Source organism: Mytilus galloprovincialis, chromosome 8 (assembly GCF_965363235.1).
Source record: "Mytilus galloprovincialis chromosome 8, xbMytGall1.hap1.1, whole genome shotgun sequence".
NCBI classification, from domain to species: Eukaryota; Metazoa; Mollusca; class Bivalvia; order Mytilida; family Mytilidae; genus Mytilus; species Mytilus galloprovincialis.
Window position 1 is genome coordinate 31,235,156 of NC_134845.1, and position 24,854 is coordinate 31,260,009.

The 24,854-nt window shown below is 32.8% G+C and overlaps 1 protein-coding gene across 1 annotated transcript in view; it reads right to left on the minus strand.

Annotated features, from left to right (window-relative positions):
- Positions 1-2,927: 2,927 nt before the first annotated feature.
- LOC143085559 (beta-1,4-galactosyltransferase 5-like) overlaps positions 2,928-24,854 on the minus strand; it is a 78,198-nt gene continuing 56,271 nt past the window's right edge. The window contains exons 5-9 of the mRNA XM_076261990.1: positions 23,090-23,277; positions 13,044-13,166; positions 6,863-6,958; positions 5,569-5,707; positions 2,928-3,685 (exon numbers count right to left, since the gene is read on the minus strand). Coding sequence (XP_076118105.1) covers positions 5,572-5,707; positions 6,863-6,958; positions 13,044-13,166; positions 23,090-23,277 — 543 coding nt within the window. The 3' untranslated portion in view covers positions 2,928-3,685; positions 5,569-5,571. The remainder of the gene's footprint in view (positions 3,686-5,568; positions 5,708-6,862; positions 6,959-13,043; positions 13,167-23,089; positions 23,278-24,854) is intronic.

Sequence of the window (24,854 nt, forward strand, 5' to 3'; positions counted from 1 at the left end):
ACCTATCAAAATGGGCAAGTCTTCAATACTGGTAGCATTAAGAAACTACTTCCATTGATGATACAAAAACAGATGCCTCAATAACAACTTGTAAGGTTTAAATGTGTTTTATGAATTTATTTGAATCTTAATCATCAATTTCTTCGTCTGTTGAAACCTTTAAGATTTTTTCTCAGTACCGTTTTGTTTTTATAAAGGGACGTAACACCACTACTAACCTTGTATGAAATACGCTCCGCCTCCCTTCTAACCTAATATGGCTATAAAGGGGCGTTACACCACTACTAACCGTGTATGAAATAAGCCCCGAATCCCTACTAATCTAATATAAAATATACACAGTCTCCACGCGGACGCTTTTAACCAATCATATTCCAAAAAATGTATAAGAGGTAAGATAAATATTGATCTTGTTTGTGCAAAACTATACGTTTCGCCGATAAAAAGCCCACAGAAACAGAAAAGGGAGATCTTGTCAGAATTTATTTCGACTCTGCCTTCGGCGACAACCTTTTTTATTTAAAAATCCAAAAACTTGGCAATAGTTTCATCAAAAACGGAAAGTCTAGTACACTTTTTTGTGTGCAGGCGTGTCCAGTTTGAATATTGTGTCTTGAAAACATGTAAAGCAAAAAATAGTTAAGGTGTGAAGATTTATCATATTTTTAATACATGTTCGTATTCCGCGCATGAACGTACAGAATTTATAAGGGAAATAGGGATAAAAAACGGATACCTATTCCTACCTTTGCCTCTATTTGGACCAGAGTCTTTTTTTATATATCTTAAAAGAAAATTGAGATGTGGTATGATTGACAGTGAGAGTGAGACAACTATCCGCCTTCGTTCAAATGAAGTGGATGTCAGCAATTATAGGCAAACATAGTATTACACCAACAATAATTAAAAACATACCGTATGCTGGGGTATAAAATGTCCTGGTATGAAAGAAATCAATCGAGAAAAAAAAACAGTTTACGAAAAACAAGTATGACAGATATGAACCCACGACAACCACTGGACTACAGGCTCCGGACTAATAAAGAATAGGCGAATAAAACATGTTTGCGAGCGCACATCCTCCCCTAGGCTGGAACAGTAGTATAACAGAACAAATAAAAAAAGTTATCAAAAGCAGTTGAAAAAGGTCTTCGGCTGTTGTATGCTCTTTGGTCGGGTTGTTGTCTGTTTGACATATTCCCAATTTTTATTCTCAGTTTTATTAACTCATCAGATATATATATAAATAGAAAAACATCTAATAAAACACAGAGTGGATGTGGACGGGTATTTATACATCCCCACAATAGAAAGACACTCACTACAAATGTGAGAGTACTCACAGTTACTAACAGTTAGTGCAAAGCCAAAAATAACTAATAACAAAATATCATCATCTATCTAATGCTTAAATCACATACATCTTGAAACGAATGATAATAAAAAGGGGCCGTTTAAAAAGATATGCACTATAATTTCGGCCTGTTTTGAGTTAATTGTTATTGGCATAAAGTGTTTGAGGTTTGATCGAAAATCCAAATAATAGTAAAAAGTCATATCACAAAAATACCGAACTCCAAGGACAAATCAAAACGGAAAATCCCTCATCGAACGGCAAAATAAAAACTAAAACACATCAAACAAATGGATAACAACTGTCATATTCCTGACTTGGTACAGGTATTTTCTTAATATGTAGGAAATGGTGAATACAACCTGGTTTTATGGCTAGCAAAACCTCTCACTTCTATGACAGTCGCATCGAATTCCATTATATTGGCAACAATGTGTGAACAAAACAAACAGACATAATAGGTAAAAATGTCAAAAATAAGGGTACAGCAGTCAACATTGTGTTATAATATTAATCAATATGAAAACAAATAAATATGTAACAAAGAATCGCAAAAGGCAAATAGACAAAGCAAATAAGCAAAATATGAAAGACAAGAATACAAAAAATTACAAAAGCACAATAACATAATGACGGGTAGAATAAAGTAAAATCGCAAAAATATGGAACAAAAAAAGAAGATGTGGTATGATTGCCAGTGAGACAACTCTTCACAAGTAACCAAATGACACAAAAAGCAACAATTATAGGCCTCCGTACGGCCTTCAACAATGAGCAAAGCCCATACCGCATAGTCAACTATAAAAGACACCGAAATGACAAATGTAAAATAATTCAAACGAGAAAACGGATTTATTTACGTACAAAACAATGAACAAAAACAAATATGTAACACATACATAAACGACAACTACTGAATTACAGGCTTCTTTATTGGGACACACCTACAGAATTTGGCGGGGTTAAACATGTTAGCGGGATATGACTATATCAAAGAGGGTTCGTGTAAACAATGAAGTGCTGAATACTGGGCTGGAGATATCAACGGGGAAACAGCAGAGGTATTGACCCAGTGGTTGTCAACAAACTCATCATGGTACCAAGATCACAATTTTGTACGCCAGACGCGCGTTTAGTTTACAAAAGACTCACCTGTGAAAGTCGACACAAAAACGCGTAAAAGGACAAATAAAGTACGAAGTTGAACAGTTACTGTATTACAAACTCAAATTCCCTAAAAGTTTTGCAAAATACAGATGAGGTTATCTCTTTCTTGGTTGGAAAATCTAAAGTATTTTGAACTTCTCAACGTCTTGTTAACATTTGATAGCAAGCTTATGTTTTGTTTGTATTGTTAGCATATATTAATTTATAAATATCTGTCTGGTTTTTATTTTCAAGACACTAGATAGCTACACGTATAGTAACTGTTAGGTTATGTAGTTCCATCAATTTTCTGATAGAATACAAATGCGTAGCACAATAAGAAGTAAAAGAAAACTAAAACTCTGATTTTCTCAATGACTGTGATTTCTAGAATGAGTACAATAATATATAATAAAAATGTCGAAAATGTTAATAATCATATTTATTAACCAACTAAGTACATTAATGTAAAAAAATGACTGTTTATTATAAACCCTAACTGGCCTTAATACAGACAAACTGGGCATTAATACAGGGACATTACAGAAAAACAGGGCCATTACAGAAAAACAGGGCCATTACAGAAAAAACAGGGCCATTACAGAAAAAAAGTGTTAATATCAAATATAATAAACTTATGTAATTTTTATATTTATATTAACATAGCCGCCGATTTTAAAATATAGGGATCACTGTTCATCCTGTTTTTTTTTTAACATATAACTTCTGTCAACGTAATATCTTGGATATTTGGTTTATTTATAGCTTTATGATGGGGAAGTACAAATCATTTTTTTCAAACTAAACTGTCATTTAAAGAGTAGACAGTACATCAAGTTAGCAGCAACACATGTACCTTTGTTCAGTTGGTTAATAAATGTATTAAGAAATGGGTGTTTTTATAATGGCTCTGTTATATGTCCTCAGTCAGTAATAATGGCCTCGGATGTCTGTAATAGCACTCGGCGTTACCTCAGGCCATTACAGACTTCCTCGACCATTATAAGACTATAAAAAATATTGTAAAAATATAAACTTCGTTATTTTACAAACATAACGTGTACAACTCAATTCATGCAACATCAATTTGTATTCCATGTACACTGTAATGTTGCCCTGGTTTCTGATCCTTACTATGCTCATCGATGAAAGGTAAAGCTGCCACATCGTCACACATCAAGCTAACTGAAATAAATATATATATATCGAAATGTCAGAAAATGAACTAGTATGTTGCTTATGATTTCTGTACTTATACGGTGACAATCACAAACGATAAATCCATACTTTTAGAAAGTACAGACGTTAATAAATGTTAAACTAACGCAAAAGTAAACTTTACAATTGTTCGATGCAGGAGTTAAGTGAGATGTAATACATAGTCATTATAGTTATTAGACATGAACATCATAGTACCAACCTTAGGAATAAAGATTTATTTTCAAATCAAATACAAAGTGTCATATTTATTATGCATCAGTGCTACAGATTGCGGATTATTTTTGAATAATCCGACATCAAGTTCGCATCCTGTTAATTCCTAAAAAAAATAAACGGTAACTTTCCGCCTTATCACCTCCCTACTTTGTTTTCCCTCTTCTTCTCGTTTTACTATAGCCCCTGTATATATTTGTACGTACATAACATCTGCTTATCGAAATTTAATCTTTATTGATATAAAGTAGTTAGAATATTTTTAGCGTCTTTCAATCAGAGTTTATACTGTTTAAATTGGCACTAGTTGTTAAATTCATGTTGAACGATTTGACCAAAATTATCATATTGGATTTATAACAATGTAAAATATTTATCCAAATTATAAAAAGGCATGGGCTCGATAATATGTAGCTTCGTTTCATGTGTATTGAAGTCTAGACGTCATCTTATTAACTATCGAGTTGACCTCCGAAGACCATGGTCATAAAAGCGACATATACATAAATATAGATATACATAAATTGCGAACTGGATTTTTCTAGGTGTGTTCAATTTCAGATTACAGTTTGAAAATATATGTTAATCATCGTATAAGAAAGATTTTTTTTTTTTATCGAATTAGTCAATCAAATGAGTTACCTTTGTTCTACTTTCAAGGTTGACATTCTGTTCCTTTTAATAACTTAACATGCACAATTCATGAGTGTTCATATCTAGCTAAGGGGTTAAATTAAAGTTCACGTGAGTACGTTTTTTTTTAGGTCGAATTACTCACTTGCAAGTGAATAATTAATTATCCTAGCTTATATTGATAAAATTGAAGTAGACTGGCTGCTAAAACCGAATTATACTTCAGATGTGAAAGTAAAAATGTTTTGGTTATCAGTTACTCAATAAACATACTCCATTTTTGTCTGAACGAAACTTTAAGTCCGCCCTAGCTATGAACATTGAATTTGAAGATTTGAAAATATTTTGTCACATATCACGTATTGATAACGAATAAAGAGGGAGAAAAAGTCACTCTCAGTTTTTATTGGAACGTAATTAACGTTGGTGTCAATATATGTTATATTTGGTTTACACATATTCCCCAAAAACAATCCATTGTAGTACTTTATTTCACAGAAGGTTTTAATGACTAACGATTAATTCAATCTCTTCTGGTGTTAAATAATAGATTTTTGACATATATAAGAAATATATCTAATTATTTATTGATATCTGTCAAAATAAAAATAAATGTGATGAAAAGTTGCAGAAAAAGCAAAAAAGTTCCAAAAAACGTTTAAACTACTTATTAAATCTGTATGTTTTTTTTGTCTGAATTTGATACGACATTGATAATTGAATTTATATCAAATGCCTTTTTCGGCTATAAATTTATTTTCCTTTAAAATACCATACAGTTGTCCTTCTTTGCAATTGCTTCTTAATTGATATAAGAACGTAACATAAATAGCAAACTGAACTATTCCAAAGCATTTTTTAATAAGACGAAGTTGACGATGCACAAGCTGCAAAAATCCCCTTTTCATTATGTTTTTGTGGCGAGGTTAATTTTGTTCATTAACTCATTCATTGCTCAGAATCAACGATTTTGAAAAACTTGAATGTTTTTTGTTTCATACCTTTCAATCATTATCCTGGCCAATGTCTACCAAAATATAATTAAACAACGGTTTCTTTCCTTTTTTAAGCGAGTTGTAGGTTAAGTTATTTAAACCATCCATTCTCCGAGTTTCTGCCGAAAAGCTCAAATATTTTCTTCTGCAATAAATGAATAATGTTTTACGTGAAAACAGTGTTTCGTTTAAGAAAATGTTACACAAAGCATCTAATAATTACTGGTTAATTGTCTAATCAGGGATTTGGCTACCACAAATTAATTAAAACTTTTACTAATTTATTCCATTTTTTAATAAGACGAAGTTGACGCTTCCATTGGATGTTGGATACGTACTGATAGATTATCTAGTCTTAGATACATGATGTTTTATTAGTTTTAATTAGATTCTAACTATGTGAGTACTTTCAGATCGGTACTTCGTGTCTTTTTGTTGTTGGGACCCATCCACGAGTACGTCCACTCTGCGTTTTTTTGTAATATGTATTATTATTTGTATCCTTCTGATGAGGTAACTTAATCTTTTGCAACTGATCTTCATATTTCATTCTTATGTTGTACTGTTATACCACTGTTTAATGTTTGGGGACGGTTGGGATCCCGCTGCTCACATGTTTAACACCGCCATATTCTATATGTATGTACCTGTCCCAAGTCAGTAGCCTGTAATTCATTAAGAAATCGACAACCATAGAACTATTTGACATCTTAATAACTCGTTATAATGTTCTTTTATTTGTGTTTGAAAAGTTTTCACATTTACTGTTTAGTCGATTTTTAGTTATAACCTTTTGATCTTTATACTTCCCGCCATGTGCTTTGGTATTATTTTTGTGTATTCTTGTTTTTAATTTTTGTTATGTGCTTTGTCTATATGCCATACTGTATTATCTTTGTTGACATATTTGTTTGTTTTATAGTGATCAGATTATTTTTGATATTTTCACCTTTTATGCCTATTTTTTTGTGCCCTATATTTTGTTAATATATGAAATTTAATGCGAATGACACACAAGTAAGAGTTGAAGCTAGCTATAAAACCAGGTTCAATCAGGTACCACAGTTTTGTACATAGGAAGATGCCCGAAGCAAGTCATTAATATGAAAGTTGTCTCCATTCGCTTCGTGTGATTCAGCTTTTAATTTTTCGAATTCGATGAGGACATTTTCCTTGGAGTTCGGTATTTTTGTTTTTTTTCTACTTTTTCCTTTATATGCTTCAAAAAGGAATATATTTCGGTATTATGTAAGCTGATTAGTTGCTGTCATAAAAAGGATTACACTAAACAAATTCCCACCTATCACTACTTTTCAATGCTTCTTTGTGGAGTACACTTCCACAAATACCAAAATCTTCAAATGGTCTAATCAATTTATAATCATGGTATAATATTCTGGAAATAAAAAGGAAAACATTAAACTTAAATAATTGCAACAATTATTTTTTTCCTGCAACGTGTTTATGAGACTCCTCATGGAGATTATATGATTACTTGGCTGTTCTTATATTCTGATTGTGATTTTTGGTTTACCAGACCAAATATGTCATGATTATTCGATAATCTAGAACTGTATTTTTGACTATTTGATTATCTTATTTAAATTGATTAGGCGATTACACAGCATCAGAACTTAAACAGACTATATCTTTGCTTGCGAGTATGTATGTACATACAAGTGTCATTAAATGCTATCTACACTCTATGCAAGATGTACTTATTATCTACGCAAAAGACATCTACAATAAAGCAATAATAATATAACTATTCTCATTTATATAATATTCAAATACTGTACTTAAACATTGTTTCAATATAGAGTTTATTTCATGTATATGCAGTGTGTGAGGTGGTATTGGAGCAAAGACGGAAACTGATAAAACCTTATCATACTTCGTAAAATTTTATGGACGCCATCATGAGTTGGTTGACCGTTATGGAATAATTAGTTATCAAAGGTACCAGGATTATAATTTAGTACGCCAGACGCATGTTTCGTCTACATAACTCTCATCAGTGACGCTCATATCAAAATATGAATAATGCCAAACAAGTACAAAGTTGAAGAGCATTGAGGATCCAAAATTCCAAAAAGTTACCGTTATACACATGATATCGGATATGCTCTTTATGTCGTTACTACAATCCCGTTCCATTTACACTAATGTGACCTACAGAATTAGCTAATAACCGGCTTCATAATAACATGAGCAACACAACAGGTGCTACATGTGGAGTAGGGTCTGCTTAGGCTTCCGGATTACCTGAAATCACCTCAAGTTTTTGATGGGGTTCGTGTTGTTGTACCCCTATTAATGACATTTAATCCACGCATCATTGTCAAAATAAAGGAATTGGATGCGACTGTCGTACAAGTGAGAGGTTTAGCGCTATTAAACCTGGTTCAATCCAACACATTTTCTACATTTCAAAATGCCTGTACTAAGTCATGAATAAGACAGTTGTTGTCCATTCGTTTGATGTGTTTTAACATTTGATTTTTCAATTTGATTAGGGACTTTGTGTTTTGAATTTCCTCGGAGTTCGATATTATTGTGGTTTTACTGTTTGCTCAAATTAAGTATTAGGATATGTTCAAATATATTATAAAAGAAAAAGTTCATTGGGCTTTTTCAAAGCTACAGGTTGTGAACAAATGGCACATTTTGTACGGATTTCACAGAAAATATTGATTATTCTGTTTTTAGAAGATCATCTTTATGAAAAAAAAATCGATATTCAAAATAGAAGACGATAAGATAGCTCTTTAAAAATGCATTCAGAACTTTAAAAGAAACAATGGATTCACTGAACGTTTTCTCCAGCTACATTTATGACGTAAACTATAATGTTTCATGAGAAGTTATACCATTTCTAAGTTACCTCCCATATACCCCAATTACAAAACCATAATTACAACAAAAATAACATACCTTTATAAACATATTAGTTATTATAAGTTGAAGTAAAAACAAATCACAATACTTAATTACATTTCTGCATCAAATATTGTTGACTTTACTCGAAAACACTTAAAATGTAACCACATATGCGAAATGTCTAAGAGAAGGACGAAAGATACCAGAGGAAAACATAGAAAACTAAAGACTAAGCAACACGAACCCCACCAAAAACTGGGGGTGATCTCAGGTGCTCCGGAAGGGTAGGCAGATCCTGCTCCACATGTGGCACCGGTCGTGTTGCTTATGTATTTCAAATCCGGTAAAAAATTCAATTCGTTAGGTCACAGCCGTGAAAAGGGAAGGATATTGTAGTAACGACATAAGGAACATATCCGATATCATCTGTGAAACAGTTATTCAATAATGGTCAACCAACTCGTGATGGCGTCCGTAAAATTTACGAAGGGATGATTTCAACTTCACCGTTTGGAACTCTTGGTTTAATAACTTCCTTGGGAGTAGCAATCCTCTATCAAGGAAATCATGATAGGAAATACAAGCCCGGTAATATCATATCTATTGGGAGATATATACTCCCATGCAGGTGCTGCATGGATGTTAGAACACAGAAATGGAAAGTTCACAATTGGGAAGCTGAAATCATTTCTTTGGTCGTAAAGGTTTGTTTTCAATCGACCATCTTTGTCAATTTCTAGGTGTAAGTCAAGATATGAGGCAGACTTAATTGTATCTGTAGTATTCTTAACTCTAGTTCGATTGGATAGTTTCGTTCAACATAGTCACCAACATTTTGTATTGTTTAGTGAGAGCACATCATCTATATAGCTGAAAGTTAAGTTGAAGGATGTTACTAACTTCTTATTTTTCTTCCTAAGAAGTTCCTATATGAAGTCAGCCTCATAATAATAAAGAAAACAAGTCGGCAAGAAGAGGGGCGCAATTGGTTCCCATTGGAATTCACGTCCTTCAAACATTACAAATATGTTTTCAATCAATAAATCAAGCATCTTGACAATGTCAGTTTCAGATAATCAATCAATAAATCAAGCATCTTGACAATGTCAGTTTCAGATAATTTTTTGTTTGAATCAGAGTGATTCTTTACAAAATAGAATGTTTCTTTCCCCAAGACAAGATACTTGTATTTTCGTTCGCTATTCATTTTAATGGAACAAAGTAATACCAACTCTTTAAACCTGTCTTGTTGGCATAGGGAATACTTGTGTAAAGTGTAGAAAAGTCAAATGTTTAAATACTATTGCAAGATGAGAGAGTCTTAGATTGTATGTACTCTAAAAGATCTTTCGAATATTATAGTATCCACATCTGATTCACGCCACCTCTGGAATAGGCAGTTTTACAATAACTATATAACTTTGGAGCCCGGCTTTGATTGGTGATGAAATGGATGTTAAAAATTAAGAGAGCGGTTTCGTGGAGCACTTGGAAGACCCAGCAATTTACCGTTGTATATAAGGATATTTATGTAGTTAATGTATCCAATATAGTGATGGAAGATCCAGTTCTTCATTTGTGGTTGAAATTCCAAAGGAACAAAGAACAGACCTATGATTATCCAGGATGTCCTCTTTGGTAAGTGTCGTGAGGGTAAATGTTGAGTTTCAAAGTGAATTGCCAATACCTAATCCATTTATCAAGCAGTTTATTTTATGACATTTACATACAAAAACGATATTGTTTCGGGCTTTATCCGCGGGGACAACAACATATTTGTCATGGAGGTAGGACAAGTTCACAACGAGCCATCATACATCTAATATTTAAGTGATGTTTTTGTAAGATGTCATTGTCTTTTAAATTATCGATTTTTCATTGGTCTGGACGTGTGTACATTCAAGACAATTGTCTCCCGCTCAACCATGTGATAGTTTAAATTGTCGCCCTCGTTTTAACAAATAAAAATCTGGCATTTTAACATAAAGCATCATAAATTATAGTTGTTAGCCATACAGTACCAATTAAATTTATTTGACGACAGTGTAACAATTAATTGCATTATCGTATAACATGATAAAGTATATTTTAGCTTTTTTATATCTTTCTTGTATGTTCAGGTTTGTAAAATATTTTGTATTTACGTAGTCTGGACATAGAAATTATTTTTCAACATGAAAAACCGTCGGAATTGACTTCTGAAGCAAATGGAAGTTGTACCATTTTTTGTACTTTCTTCCATATCAAAATGTTTACTAGTAAATGAAGATCTCTGAGGTCGTAGAATATATTTTAAAAGTTATAGCAAGTCCTGAATGTGTGGCGATCGCGACATGTTGTTAGATATATAAATTTAAAACAATGTTCAAATCTATGATTGCGTTGGATAAAAACCTCAATATAGATTATAGGTTGCACTTTGTAAATACAGCTGTTTCTCAAAACACGCCTCTTTTGGGGAGTAATTGAATATTCATAGAAAATTTTGTTTACATACTGGTTCCCAGTTATGCTCTCTGTGTTCCATATCGCAGAGACAGAACTTGGGAATGTTACCAGTAAATAAACACGTGCATATTGTTTACATTGAAATCTGTGGTAACCTTTCATTCGAGGTAGGGGTAGTTAAGAAAATTAGTGTAAGTTTAAACTCTGATAAGTTCAGGGCATATAAACGTTGAAAATATGCCGCACAGCCCTATATTTTGACCTTTGAAAAAAATTGTGGTGCATATGAACTTTCAATTCTAGGATAAGATTTTTTTCAAAACTTCATAGTCAAAGTGGTACAGTTTTAGCCGTAAAAGGAGTTCCTATGGGAAATTGCATTGTCAATATTTACAGAAATGCAACCTATAATCCTATAGATTGTATTTTGTAAATACAGCTGCTTTCAAACCACGCCTCTTTTTGGGAGATACCTATTACTCATGTTAATTTGTTAACGTACTGGTTCCCATTCATGATGTTTGTGGTTCATCTAATATAGATACATCACTTGGGAATGTGACCAGTATAAAAAAACATGGTAGCGCCTAAATTTTAATTTTAAGAGGTCCAAAAATGGAGGTTAGGGTAATATAGAATTGAAATATAAGTTTAAACTCTTAGAAGTTCAGGGCATATAAATGTTGAAATTATGCCATACAGCCCTATATTTTGACCTTTGAATAACATAGTAGTGCATATAAACTTTCCGTTCTTGGATATCATTTTTCACGAAACTTCATACTAAAAGTGTCAAAGTTTTAGCTGCAAAGGGAGTTTCTGTGGGAAATTGCATTGTCTATATTTACAGAATTGCAACATAAATTGTATGGAATGATGTGTCTCCACAACCTTTCAATCTGACTAAGTCAATGTGCCTTCACCGTTTCAAGTTTTCATTAGAGCAATTGTAGAACTAGATGGTATACGGATTTAACATAGACTAACTGTTTTGTTTTAGAATACAAAAATATGCAGATACATGTATGTGGTGAGCTTTACCGTACCATTGCCATTCACCAAAATTTCTAAAATAAAGTAGTATGCATTGTTTATTCCCATAAAGAGAAAGTGTAACTTTCTTAAAAGTGGGTTTCATAAAGACAATAAACCATAAGCGAATTCAAGATAGGCTTCTTTCAATTAATTTGTAACTGTTGTTCGAATGATTTGCAGTTACTGTCCTTGTATAGTATCACAGTATAAACACAGTCAACGTTCTGAATGTACCGATCCAAAGCAAGAGTTATTGGAATTAATTCCACTTTGCCATAATTATTCTTCGTTCAAATTCAGAAAATACTCTCATCATAGATAATATGGTTAGAATTGTGTATGCTAGACGTCGAAGCGCTTTGAGTCTTTTAAAATGCTCATCAGTAAGGCTCGAATAAAAAATTGTCAAATGGTCAAATAAAAGAGCGTAGATAAATATCATCGAAGCAAAAGTTCTGAAATGTTTTGCCAAATACAGCTAAGGTACTATATTCCAAGAGTAAAAAAATCGTCGTATTTTGAAATTAAAATTCAAAAGTTTTGTAAACAGTTAAATTTTATTACGACCATATCAAAGATAATGCATATCAACACATGAATAGTGACTACTGGGTTGTTGATAGTTTCATGTGAAACCTCCACCAAAAAGACATCAAGCCATCGGTTGTAAATACATTCATCATAGATAGCAGAATTTAAATTTTGAAAGCCTAAACAATACCACAGTTTTGTCTTTTTTATTATTTATATTTGTTTATTTTGTGGGTTTGAATTTGTCCATTGTTGAAGGGCGGATACCAATGTTATAGTACAGTATTGTTCTTTTTGATTTGGATGAAGGTTTATTTGGAACAGGCTCATAGTTTGAAAATATTTTATATGCATCATTTTATTTCGATAAAAGAAATGAATGACGATCTTTAAATAACTTGAATTATTGTACAATGAATTATCAGCAATATCACAAACACTGAAGATGTAACTAGAATAAGCAAACTCCATAGAAGCGTTGAAAAAAGCATACTAGCCTTAAAACAATCACATAGCTCTACAAGCTCAATATATATGAAGACACTTAGCCAAACAAAACTGCTAAAAATATTAAGCGTATATACAACCTTCTATATAAATCATCGTCTTCTCCGCCCCATCCAAAAAAAAGGTTTGAAAACCCATTTATTTCCTGGTATTGGGCTTTTGAAAAAGTTGTCACACCACCTATGAATCCTTCATATGGTAACCTGAAATTTAATGTTATTTGTGGCTTTAATGATCTATCAATGTCATCTTTTGATAAATCGATGATCCCGTGGTTACATTTACCCCGTTTGCACTATATTAAAAATATTCCTTTCATATCAGGGCTGTCATTGGAAAATAAGGAAATATTAGAGAGAAAAAAAATATCATTACAAATGTTCTAAACGTGCAGACAAATTGAGACTCATCACACAAGGCTTCAGTTTAATTGCCTTATTATGTTCATTCATTTATACGTGACTGCAGATTTATACATCCCGTTCAGCGGCATGCATTCCTGTATAGTTCCTATATGATATTCATATCTATTAATCCTTGAACTGGATTGGTCAGTTAGAATTGTTCTCTTGGTTTACACTTCGATAAACCATGTTTCCGAAACTACCTTCGTAATCTATTCATGCGCGATACACATACTAGTAAAGTTCCCGGGGTTTACAGCAAATTGAGAAAGTAAAAACCAAATGCATAACAGCTGTTTCTATTCTTATTGATGCATATATAATAAAAAAAAGAAATAAAATAAATGCACAAAAGCTTCGAAAATGTATAAAATTAAAAATTAAGATTAAATTCCGCGAAATTTCATGAATGATTTGGCGAATTTTCGTCATGGCTAAACACGACGTCATACGAAAAAAAAACTTTCAAGGGAATGCTTGTTTTGTTACTTGTACGCTTATTCGAAAAATTACCCATTAAAATATAGCTTTGGAGGTAGGTTCTTCTTATTTTTATATTCCGCTGCATTTATTGAACATTTATGAATTTTGGAAAGTCAATATGGCGGCCAACTCCTTAGTTACGACCTGTCAATTGTGTGTTTGATGGTTATTATAGTAGCCTTTACACAAAAAAAAAATGTAAATTGAAAATCGTGAATATTTGGTTTAAGAATTATAAGGATTAAACACATTTTTTCTAGAGGTTATTGATGTGTGAACCTTCGGACTTTTATTCAGTTTGTGAGTTAATCGTCTCGGTTTACACATCAATTACCTCTAGAAAAGATGTGTTTAATTCTAATATAATATCACATTGTAACGAATTTCAAAACGTTGTAATAGATGGAATAATTACATAAGATGTATGTTTCACTATAATACGTTATTCTGATTGGCTAACTGCACATCACGTGTTATTCCTTAAAACAATTGCATTACTCAATAAAACTTTTCATTCATGATAACACGAGGTCCAACAATAAAGTGCACAGGTGAATTAAATAATAAAATAAAATTCGTGTTTTAGCTAAAAAATGTAATTTAGTTATTGAATGCTTCTTTTTTAACTTCATAGGGTTGTAAAAGCGTTGACCATTCGCATATTTTTAGAATGAAGCGCGGAAGCGCTTCATACAAAATGTACTTCGGTCAACGCTTTTACACCCCAATAAAGTTTTAAAAAAGCATTCAATTCTTAAATGATTGAAGTGAATATGGTATATAGATTACCAATTCAACACGGTCAGAAGATCTTTGAATATTGTTTTACTGGAGTACATATTGAATTAATAATCAGTAAATTAAAACCACACTAAATTGTAGTGTTAAACAGTGGAGATCACTTCTAACCTCTCATTAGAACTGTCAGAATATTCTGTCATAGAACTGTTCTAACCTGTCCTAGAACAGTTCTACCCTAGAACTGTTCTAAGTAGAACTGTCAGAATCAGTTCTAGGTAGAACTGACTAAATCAGTTCTAGGTAGAACTGTCAGGATCAGTTCTAGGGTAGAACTGTCCAAATCAGTTCTAGGTAGAACTGTCCAAATCACTTCTAACCGTAGAACTGTCAGCAGAACTGACTAAATCAGTCAGGACTGTAGAACAGTTCTAAATAAATCACTTCCAATTACTTTGCTGTATAATAGCAGATTTTCTATATTTTTTACTGATCAAACGTTACATGTACAAATATCGAAGTGAATAGAAGGTTATCCAACTCATCGGAGAAATATTTTTATAAGATTGCATACGGAAACATCATTGTTTACGTTTATTCGTTCCCCGTTTTTAACAGTCTCTTCCTAAATATAACTCTGCATTTAATTCATGGAATTTTAATCGTAATTTACCTTGTTTGCCTTTGATTTACATTCATTTGAGATTCTGTTTTGACAAATGTTCAAACGAAAATTGTACAGTGGATGAATTATGGGATATTCATGAACAAAAGTGTTGTATAACGTAAAAAAAAAACTATACATTTGCACCATTTCGTCAATTTAGCCAGACTTATCCATAACGATTATAAATGATATCTGGGAGTCTGGAACTCAGAAAAATATACTCTCGATCTGAACATGAATGAAACATTTGCCCCTGGACGTTCGGCTACAAAAAAAATCATGCATTTTTCTTTGCCTTCTTCAAATTATACTAACAGTATACTATTCCAAGAAGAGAACTTCCCATATACATGTACTTTTTATTTTAAAATAAAGTAATGAATCAGTCATGTGAGTGTTGGATGATGCCGTTAAATAGTTTTGTTTAAAAAAAAAAAAAAAAAAAAAAACCATCACAAACTACTGACTTAAAAAGTCACTTTAGTGACGGTTCATTATTATGGATACAGAGAGGAAATAACGGTGCGCTAAATATTTAGATATGGTATAAATACACCTTATCGCTATTCGTCTGCCATTACTGGATATCACACAGGTTCCCGTAAAATGTTGACGTCATAAAACAAAATATCTGACGCCACAATGAAAAAGTGATTGTTGTGTGCTTTAAAAGTTCAAGTTAGAGGCCGGGTCAGCCAGGATTAGCGATAAGGTGTATTGTGTTCCAAAGTTGGTGTCATTTTTATCATACGATCCGTCCTCACATAGAAATATTATTGGTTTACAATGAGGCCATATATATTTACACGATAAAGTGTAAATAAGTTCAGTTTTGGTTGATGCGGTCAACTAATTTTGTTAAAACGACTCAGTCTGATATATCGAAACTACTGAAATGTGTTTACAATTCAATATTTTGAATAAAAAGAGGACTTGCTGATACTCTAAATTGATGTGGAATTTTTTGTAGCCAATGTGTTCCAATATTCATTGATATTGCTGTCATTTGAATTATACAATCAATCGTAATATGTATTACTGTAAGTGATTTAGTATGCAGCTATATATATATTAAGATTTACATAACAAAGTGTAAATATGGTCAGTTTTGGTTGATGCTGTCACATATGGTCAGTTTTGGTTGATGCTGTCAAATATGGTCAGTTTTGGTTGATGCGGACAAATGATTTTGTTATATTCATGAGTCAGTCTGAGATATCAAAACTACTGAAATTAGTTTACGATTCAATCCATCCTTACATAAAAATATTACAGATTTACTATGCGACTATAAGAGTTACATAAAAACGAGCAAATATGGTCAGTTTTGGTTGATGCGGTCAAATATGGTCAGTTTTGGTTGATGCTGTCAAATATGGTCAGTTTTGATTGATTCAGATCTAGACAAATAATTTTGTTACATGAGTCAGTCTGAGGTATGAAAACTACTGATATTTTTTTCTGATGTAATATTTTGAATAAAAATAGGAAATGCTGGCACTCTCAATTTATGCGAGAAAACAAATTGTGGTCATTGATTTCCAATATTGCAGTTATTTATATACTACAGTCCCTCTTGACCTAAAATTATAACTGAATTACTGTGCAGCTATTTAGATTTACATAAAAAAAAATATGGTAAGTTTTGGTTGATGCGGTCAAAAGATTTTATTACAAGTATGAAAACTACTGATATTTGTTTATGATTCAATATTTTGAACTAGAGGGTCCAAGGACCCTGTGTCGCTCACCTGATATTTTTATTTACAATTGTTGCATGATAAATGCAACTGTTGTACTGTCGTTTAGTTTCAGAGATATAATACTAAAAAGTGCATTTGAAACCTATGTTTTATTTCAGCCATGTGGGCAGGCAGGGTCATCATACACAGTGGTCCCTGGATATCCTAGTGGTGATTTAAACCAAGTTTGTTTAAATTCGACAGTTGTTTCAGGGGAGAATTTTTGTAAAAATTATCTAACAAGAAATGCAAAGTAATGAGAAAGTTGTGAAGTAGTTTTGTTGTTGCGTAACCCCCCCCCCCCCCCACTTTGCCACCAGTGCAAGGGTTGTATAGCCAGCTGAGGTCGTGAAAAACTCTCTTTCTTTTGTTGTTGCAGATAGATCTTGACCTGAGAAACAATTTTACCACATGTCAGATTTGCTCTAAATGCTTTGGTTTTTGAGTGATAAGCCAAAAACTGCATTTTACCCCTATCTTCTATTTTTAGCCATGGCGGGCATCTTGGTTGGTTGGCTGGATCACCGGACACGATTTTTAAACTAGATACCCCAATGATGATTGTGGCCAAGTTTGGTTTAATTTAATCCAGTAGTTTCAGAGGAGAAGATTTTTGTAAAAGATAACTAAGATTTACGAAAAATGGTTAAAAATTGACTTTAAAGGGCAATAACTCCTAAAGGGGTCAACAGACCATTTTGGTCATGATGACTTATTTGTAGATCTTACTTAGCTGAACATTTTTGCTGTTTACAGTTTATCTCTATCTATAATAATATTCAAGATAATAACCAAAAACAGCAAAATTTCCTTAAAATAACCAATTCAGGGGCAGCAACCTATCAAAGAGTTGTCCCATTCATCTCAAAATTTCAGGGCAGATAGATCTTGACCTGATAAACAATTTTACTACAGTCAGATTTGCTCTAAATGCTTCGGTTTTTGAGTGATAAGCCAAAAACTGCATTTTACCCCTATGTTCTATTTTTAGCCATGGCGGCCATCTTGGTTGGTTGGCCGGATCACCGGACACAATTTTTAAACTAGATACCCGAATGATGATTGTGGCCAAGTTTGGTTTAATTTGGTCCAGTAGTTTCAGAGCAGAAGATTTTTGTAAAAGATAATTAAGATTTACGAAAAATGGTTAAAAATTGACTATAAAGGGCAATAACTTCTAAAGGGGTCAACAGACCATTTTGGTCATGTTGACTTATTTGTAGATCTTACTTTGCTGAACATTTTTGCTGTTTACAGTTTATCTCTATCTATAATAATATTCAAGATAATAACCAAAAACATCAAAATTTTCTCAAAATTACCAATTCAGGGGCAGCAACCCAACAACGGGTTGTCCGATTCATCTGACAATTTCAGGGCAGATAGATCTTGACCTGATAAACAATTTTACCCCATGTCAGATTTGCTCTAAATGCTTTGGTTTTTGAGTTATAAGCCAAAAACTGCATTTTAACCCTATGTTCTATTTTTAGCCATGGCGGCCATCTTGGTTGGTTGGGCGGGTCACCGGACACAATTTTTAAACTAGATACCCTAATAATGATTTTGGCCATGTTTGGTTAAATTTGGCCCAGTAGTTTCAGAGGAGAAGATTTTTGTAAAAGTTAACGACGACGGACGCAAGACGACGGACGACGACGGACGACGACGGACGACGACGGACGCCGGACGCCAAGTGATGAGAAAAGCTCACTTGGCCCTTCGGGCCAGGTGAGCTAATAAAAAGAGGACATACACATTGGCAGATCAAAGGGGGGAGGTCCAGGAGTTGAAACCCCCCTTTTTACGATGAATTCATTTGAATGGGAGCATATTATATAGTTGGAACCCCCCTTTACTAATGGTTGGAACCCCCCCCCCTTTTTTTTAAATGGCTGGATCTGCCCCTGCATGCTGGCACTATAAATTGATGCGAACAAAATTGTTTTCAAATATTGCTGTAACTTGTATATTACAGTCCCTCTTGACCTAAAATTAAAACTGAAGTACTGTGCAGCTATATAGAGTTGAAAAAAGAAAGAGCAATGTCATTTTAGATTGATGCGGTTAAAAGAATTTTGTTAAACAGGTCCGTCCGAGGTATGAAAACTACTCGTAAACAGATATTACATTTGGATAATGAGGTCAGATAATTTTGTTATCTGATAAATTTAAAGTTTAAATGTACAACTGTAAATAATGTACATATTTAATACTAACCTAAATAAATCCCATTGGGAGTGACCCTTATAAAGGGTGAACCTACCAGACAGGTAACAGGTAACGAGCCATCCTGACTCCCGGAATAACAAATGTAAAACAATTCAAATAATAATGCCCCCCCATAATACTGGCGGCCTAATTTATGTACAAAAAATGAAAGAAAAACAAATAATTTATGTACCACATCAACAAAAGAAAATCACTGAATTACGGGCTCCTGACTTGGAACAGACACATACATGCAGAATATGGCGGGGTTAAACATGTTCTCTTGCCGATTATAAATCTGAAATAAAACCGGCAAAATAGCAAAACTCTATATAATATTAATCGCTATTTTGCCGAAGCCTTTATATTAAGACAAAGATTTCTTAAAACTTATAAATCAATTTTAGCCGTAGAATTTATAAATCAATTCTGGCCGTAGAATTTATAAATCAATTCTAGCCGTAGAATTTGAAATCAATTCTAACCGTAAAACTGTTCTAAAAGTAGAACTGACCAAAGATTTGGTCAGTTCTAGCTAGAACTGTCTAAAACTGTTCTAGCTAGAACTGACCAAATCAGTTTTAGGTTAGAACTGTTCTAGCTAGAACTGACTAAAAGGTGTCAGGTTGACAGTTCTACGTACTGTCCTAGAACAGTTCTCCTGACAGATTCTGACAGATTTAATGAGCGGTTAGAAGTGATCTCCACTGTACACATATATAAAAAAGATGTGTATTACTGCCAATGAGACAACTGTCCACAAGAGACCAAAATGACACAGAAATAAATAACTATAGGTCACCGTACGGCCGTCAAAAATGAGCAAATCCCATACCGCATAGTCAGCTACAAAAGGCCCCGAAATGACAATGCATTTTCACAATTCTACAATCTGTCTATACCAATATTTTGACATTACACAAGGTCAGGCTTTCCTCTTACTATAAAGGTAACAGTAGTATACCGTTGTTCGAAATTCATAAATCGATTGAGAAAGAACAAATCTAAATGACGTCTCTACACTAAATTTGTAAGATTAATATTTTTAAAAGGTCAGTTGCATGATTTGTTATTAGTTTTTATTGGCGTTGATCTACCTGACTGTCTTTAATTTCAGTACTCTCATAACTTTAATTTGTGTCTTTCTTGTTTTTCGGGATGTATAAATACCCTTTCACGTCCAGTCTGAGTTTTTAGTTTGATGCGTTTTAGCTTTGTATCAATGTTGAGTTAATCTTTTTTGAGCTGATGATTATTTTTTTTATTGTTATGCTGTCCTGTTGTCCTGTTACACCACTGTTCCAAGTTAATGAGGAGAGCGTTCACAACTATATTTGACCGCGCTACAATTTTCTATGTGCCTGTTCGTACCGAGTCCTAAACTTTAATATGAATATATGTTTTAAAAAGTAAGTATTTCAAGATTATTTCTCTAATATATTCAAACAATTGTCAACATATTATTTGTGACTTTTTGTCCCGTGACTTTTTGTCGTACCAAATATTTGACTTTATGTCCTGTGACTTTCTGTCCGTTGAATGTAGGACAGAAAGTCACAGGACAAAAGTCACAGACAAAAATTCACGGACAAAAAGTCACGGACAAAACGTCACGGACAAAAATAATCCTTTATTCTTCAAAGTTTAGTTTAGCCATAATAAAAAGGTGTATATATCAGCAATAGAATGTCACAAACAGTGCAAAATAAGTCTGCACAAATTTCAGGCAAAATGTATACTGTTGAGATAGTGTCAAGACATATTTAAGACTGTCTAGAATGTGTCGAGACTTTAGAATGTCAAGAATATGTCAAAACATATTCAGACATTATTAAGAATGTCAAGAATATGTCAAGACAGATCAAGACAAATTTAAGACAGTCAAGAATTGGTCTAGACTAATCCAACAGGGTGAAAAAGAGGAACATTCAGAATTTAACCAGTTTTTTCACAGATTTTAAAGAAATTAACTCAAATATGAAGTTTTATAAACATTTAATGTAGATTGATAGAATCCTGGGCCTTAAATATGATGACTAAGCATAAATTCACAGTTTACAGTATGCATAGTCTACTTAAAGTCCTGGATCCCAAATTAATCATAATATTTGCATATTTGTAAGTTAAATTGTTAAGAAGTGCTTATATTTACTCTTCGCAGTCATTGAAATTCATAGATCCTTCCTGAATATTTTTATGGGGTGTTTGTGTCTTTTCGATAACCCAAAAGTAAGCCGCAACACCTACATCTACTTTTTTGTCAACACGGCATAATAAATACAAGCTAGAAAAACAAAAAAATATCTCAACAAAACTTACAATAGTGTGTTCTATCCTGAATATGTACTTAATATTCTAAATTGCTAGAAACAGCAGAATGTTTTAGGAAATTTGAGGTCACAGGGGCAAAAAACATAGAAAATTGCCTACCTCCTGGGTCATAAAACAAATAATTTAACTTGTAAATGCTATGATTTTATGATTTGAAAGTTCTTGATATAGAAAACAATAACTATGCTGGGAAATTATTCAAAAATCAGATGTTGGCAGTCATCTCTTTAACATTTTAAGTGAATTTATATCTCAGACTGGTATCTGCAAACATACAACTATTGCAAATATGGCTTTGTTTGAACACTTCTAGTATATACATGAGCTAAATTGTGTCAGATATATGGTTACAGATGATACTGTTGTGACAAAAATTCTAAATTGACCCTTTGAGGCAGAAAATGTGTGCTTAAATTGACAAATAGGCATACAGTAAGATGTGGACTGGTGACAGAGGTTGGATTGGATACTTAATATAATCTTGAATTTTGTAATGATTGAATGCTAAACATTACATTTAGAGTATTCTGATATGCTTTCAATATGTTATCAAAACAGTTTTAAACAGGTTCTAGGCATTTTTTTTATCAGAAAATATGCAAAAAGGGTAAGCTGGCAATAACTAAAATCTTGTTTTCAAATTCTTTTAAAAATTGAAACAGGGGAGGGGTTATAAAATGTACAGTAAAGAAAAACTTCGTATACGCAGTGATTTCTTTAAGGCTATAATTCTGGAAAATGAGTATTAATGTGAGAAAAACTGATTTTAGAGAGTTTTCTATTTGCATAAATGTTTGTATAGGTTGCACTTTGTAAATACAGCTGTTTCCCAAAACACGCCTCTTTTTGGGGAGATCTTGAATATTCATAGAAAATTAATTTTGTTTACATACTGGTTCCCAGGTATGCTCTCTGTGTTCCATCTCACCGAGACATAACTTGGGAATGTTACCAGTAAATATACATGTGTATAGTGTTTACATTGAAATCTGTGGTAACCTTTCATTCGAGGTAGGGGTAGTTAAGAAAATTAGTGTAAGTTTAAACTCTGAGAAGTTCAGGGCATATAAACGTTGAAAATATGCCGCACAGTCCTAAATTTTGACCTTTGAAAAAAATTGTGGTGCATATGAACTTTCAATTCAAGGATAAGATTGTTTTCAAACTTCATAGTAAAAGTGGTACAGTTTTAGCCGTAAAAGGAGTTCCTATGGGAAATTGCATTGTCAATATTTACAGAAATGCAACCTACAGACTCTTATCAGATGATACAGGAAGTGTCGAGAAATTTTAAGACAATGTTCATACTGTCAAGGCACTTGTCAAGAAAATTCAAGAACCTTATTATACAAATTCATACTATGTCAAGATTTTTTTTAAATCATTCAGACAAATTAAGAATGTCGAGTAAAATTCTTGCAAATTCAGACAAAAACTGGTTTTTTCAGACTTTTTGACTTTTGTAGTGTTAGCGTACGGAAGATACACAATAAAACTGTTAGCGATTTGATATTAAACATTTTGAACACTTTAATTTATAATGGTCTTACTGATAGTCAAACTGTTGAACTTTAACTGCCATATGAATCGGATTATCAGTACATATATATAAATTCCGATCGTCTTCAGGTAGGATGTCAACGTCATGTATAACTACACAGTCATAATTCATGTCAGACATGGCTTCTACGAATCCTATATTTGACAACATTCCTCTGTTGAAAGCAGCTCCAGAAACCTGTAATATTTATATAACAATAGTATAGGACAATTACAAAATGAAACAAAAAATATTAACATATGGACAGTATCAATTGAAAACACATTAAATGTAGACATTGTTTTTATGCCCCACCTACGATAGTAGAGGGACATTATGTTTTCTGGTCTGTGCCTCCGTTCGTCCGTCCGTCTGTGCATCCGTTCGTCCGTCTGTGCGTTCGTTCGCTTCAGGTTAAATTTTTTGGTCAAGGTAGTTTTTGAAGAAGTTGAAGTCTTATCAACTTGAAACTTAGTACACATGTTCCCTATGATATGATCTTTCTAATTTTAATTCCAAATTAAAGTTTTGACCCCAATTTCACGGTCCACTGAACATAGAAAATGATAGTGCGAGTGGGGCATCCGTGTACTTGGGACACATTCTTGTTTATTTATATATTTTTCATCAAATCAAAGAAAAAATAAATCGTGTATGTGTTGGTTTTTTTTGTGGGGTTCGTTTTCCTCAATATTTCCTTTTTTTTTTATCTATATATGATAGCTAGTGTCTTGTATATTTGTTCGTCCTTTCGTTGATTTTGCCATAACGTTGTAAGTTCATGTTAGATTTGTAAGTATTGCATGTGTCCTAAATATCCTTCGCCTCTTTTGTAAGCAGGGGAATAAAATGAACAAAATTTCTAACCGAAAGAACTGGAAAGTGATTCAGTCAGGATAGAGGATAGTAATCTGACATTAAAAATACGAGAGTATGGTGAATAAAAACATATCTCACTAAATGTAAAACAGTGAATTGAATTGAATTTTTCCATTTAATGTTAATGCCTTGTGAAGGTTTAAACATAGCATTGGATATCGACCAAGCTGAATATACACTAGGCTTTATATTGATAAATTTCATAAGCTTAAATGAAAACATGTTTATATGTTTGAGCTTTAATGACAGATTAAACAGTTAAATATGACATTTGTTCTATGCCACGGATAAGCATATGAGCAATATAAAGCAATAACTTACATACAAAGGACAAGGTACGATAAGCTATTGCAACTGGCCCCCTATTTTCGTTGAAATTAGAATGAATTATATCCAAGAAACATGGCTATTTATATGTATATGTTAGCGGGGCATCAACTGAGTCCATATAGACACAGGCTCCATTTACTTAAGTTAAATTACTCAAACTGTGGACCATAATGATAAGGAAATTAATTGAAACCTTATAGTCATGAATAACATTGTCTATTCATCAGATCATGCACAATTGATTTTTTTTCTTCAAATAACAATAGAGAAAAAAATAAACATTATGAAAACAGGGGGGTGGGGGTACATGTCATAAGGCTGTTGTTAGCAGCAAAATAATCTTTAGATTATTATACAGTATGCAAAACTAAAAAAATATGTATCTGGTGTCTCTCTTTTATATGAAAATACATACTTAGATATACATTAATATTAATATTTCTGATTTGCGATGGTTGCTAATAAGTTATCAAAGGTACCAGGATTATAATTTAGTACGGCAGACGCGCGTTTCGTCTACATAAGACTCATCAGTGACGCTCATATCAAAATATTTATAAAGCCAA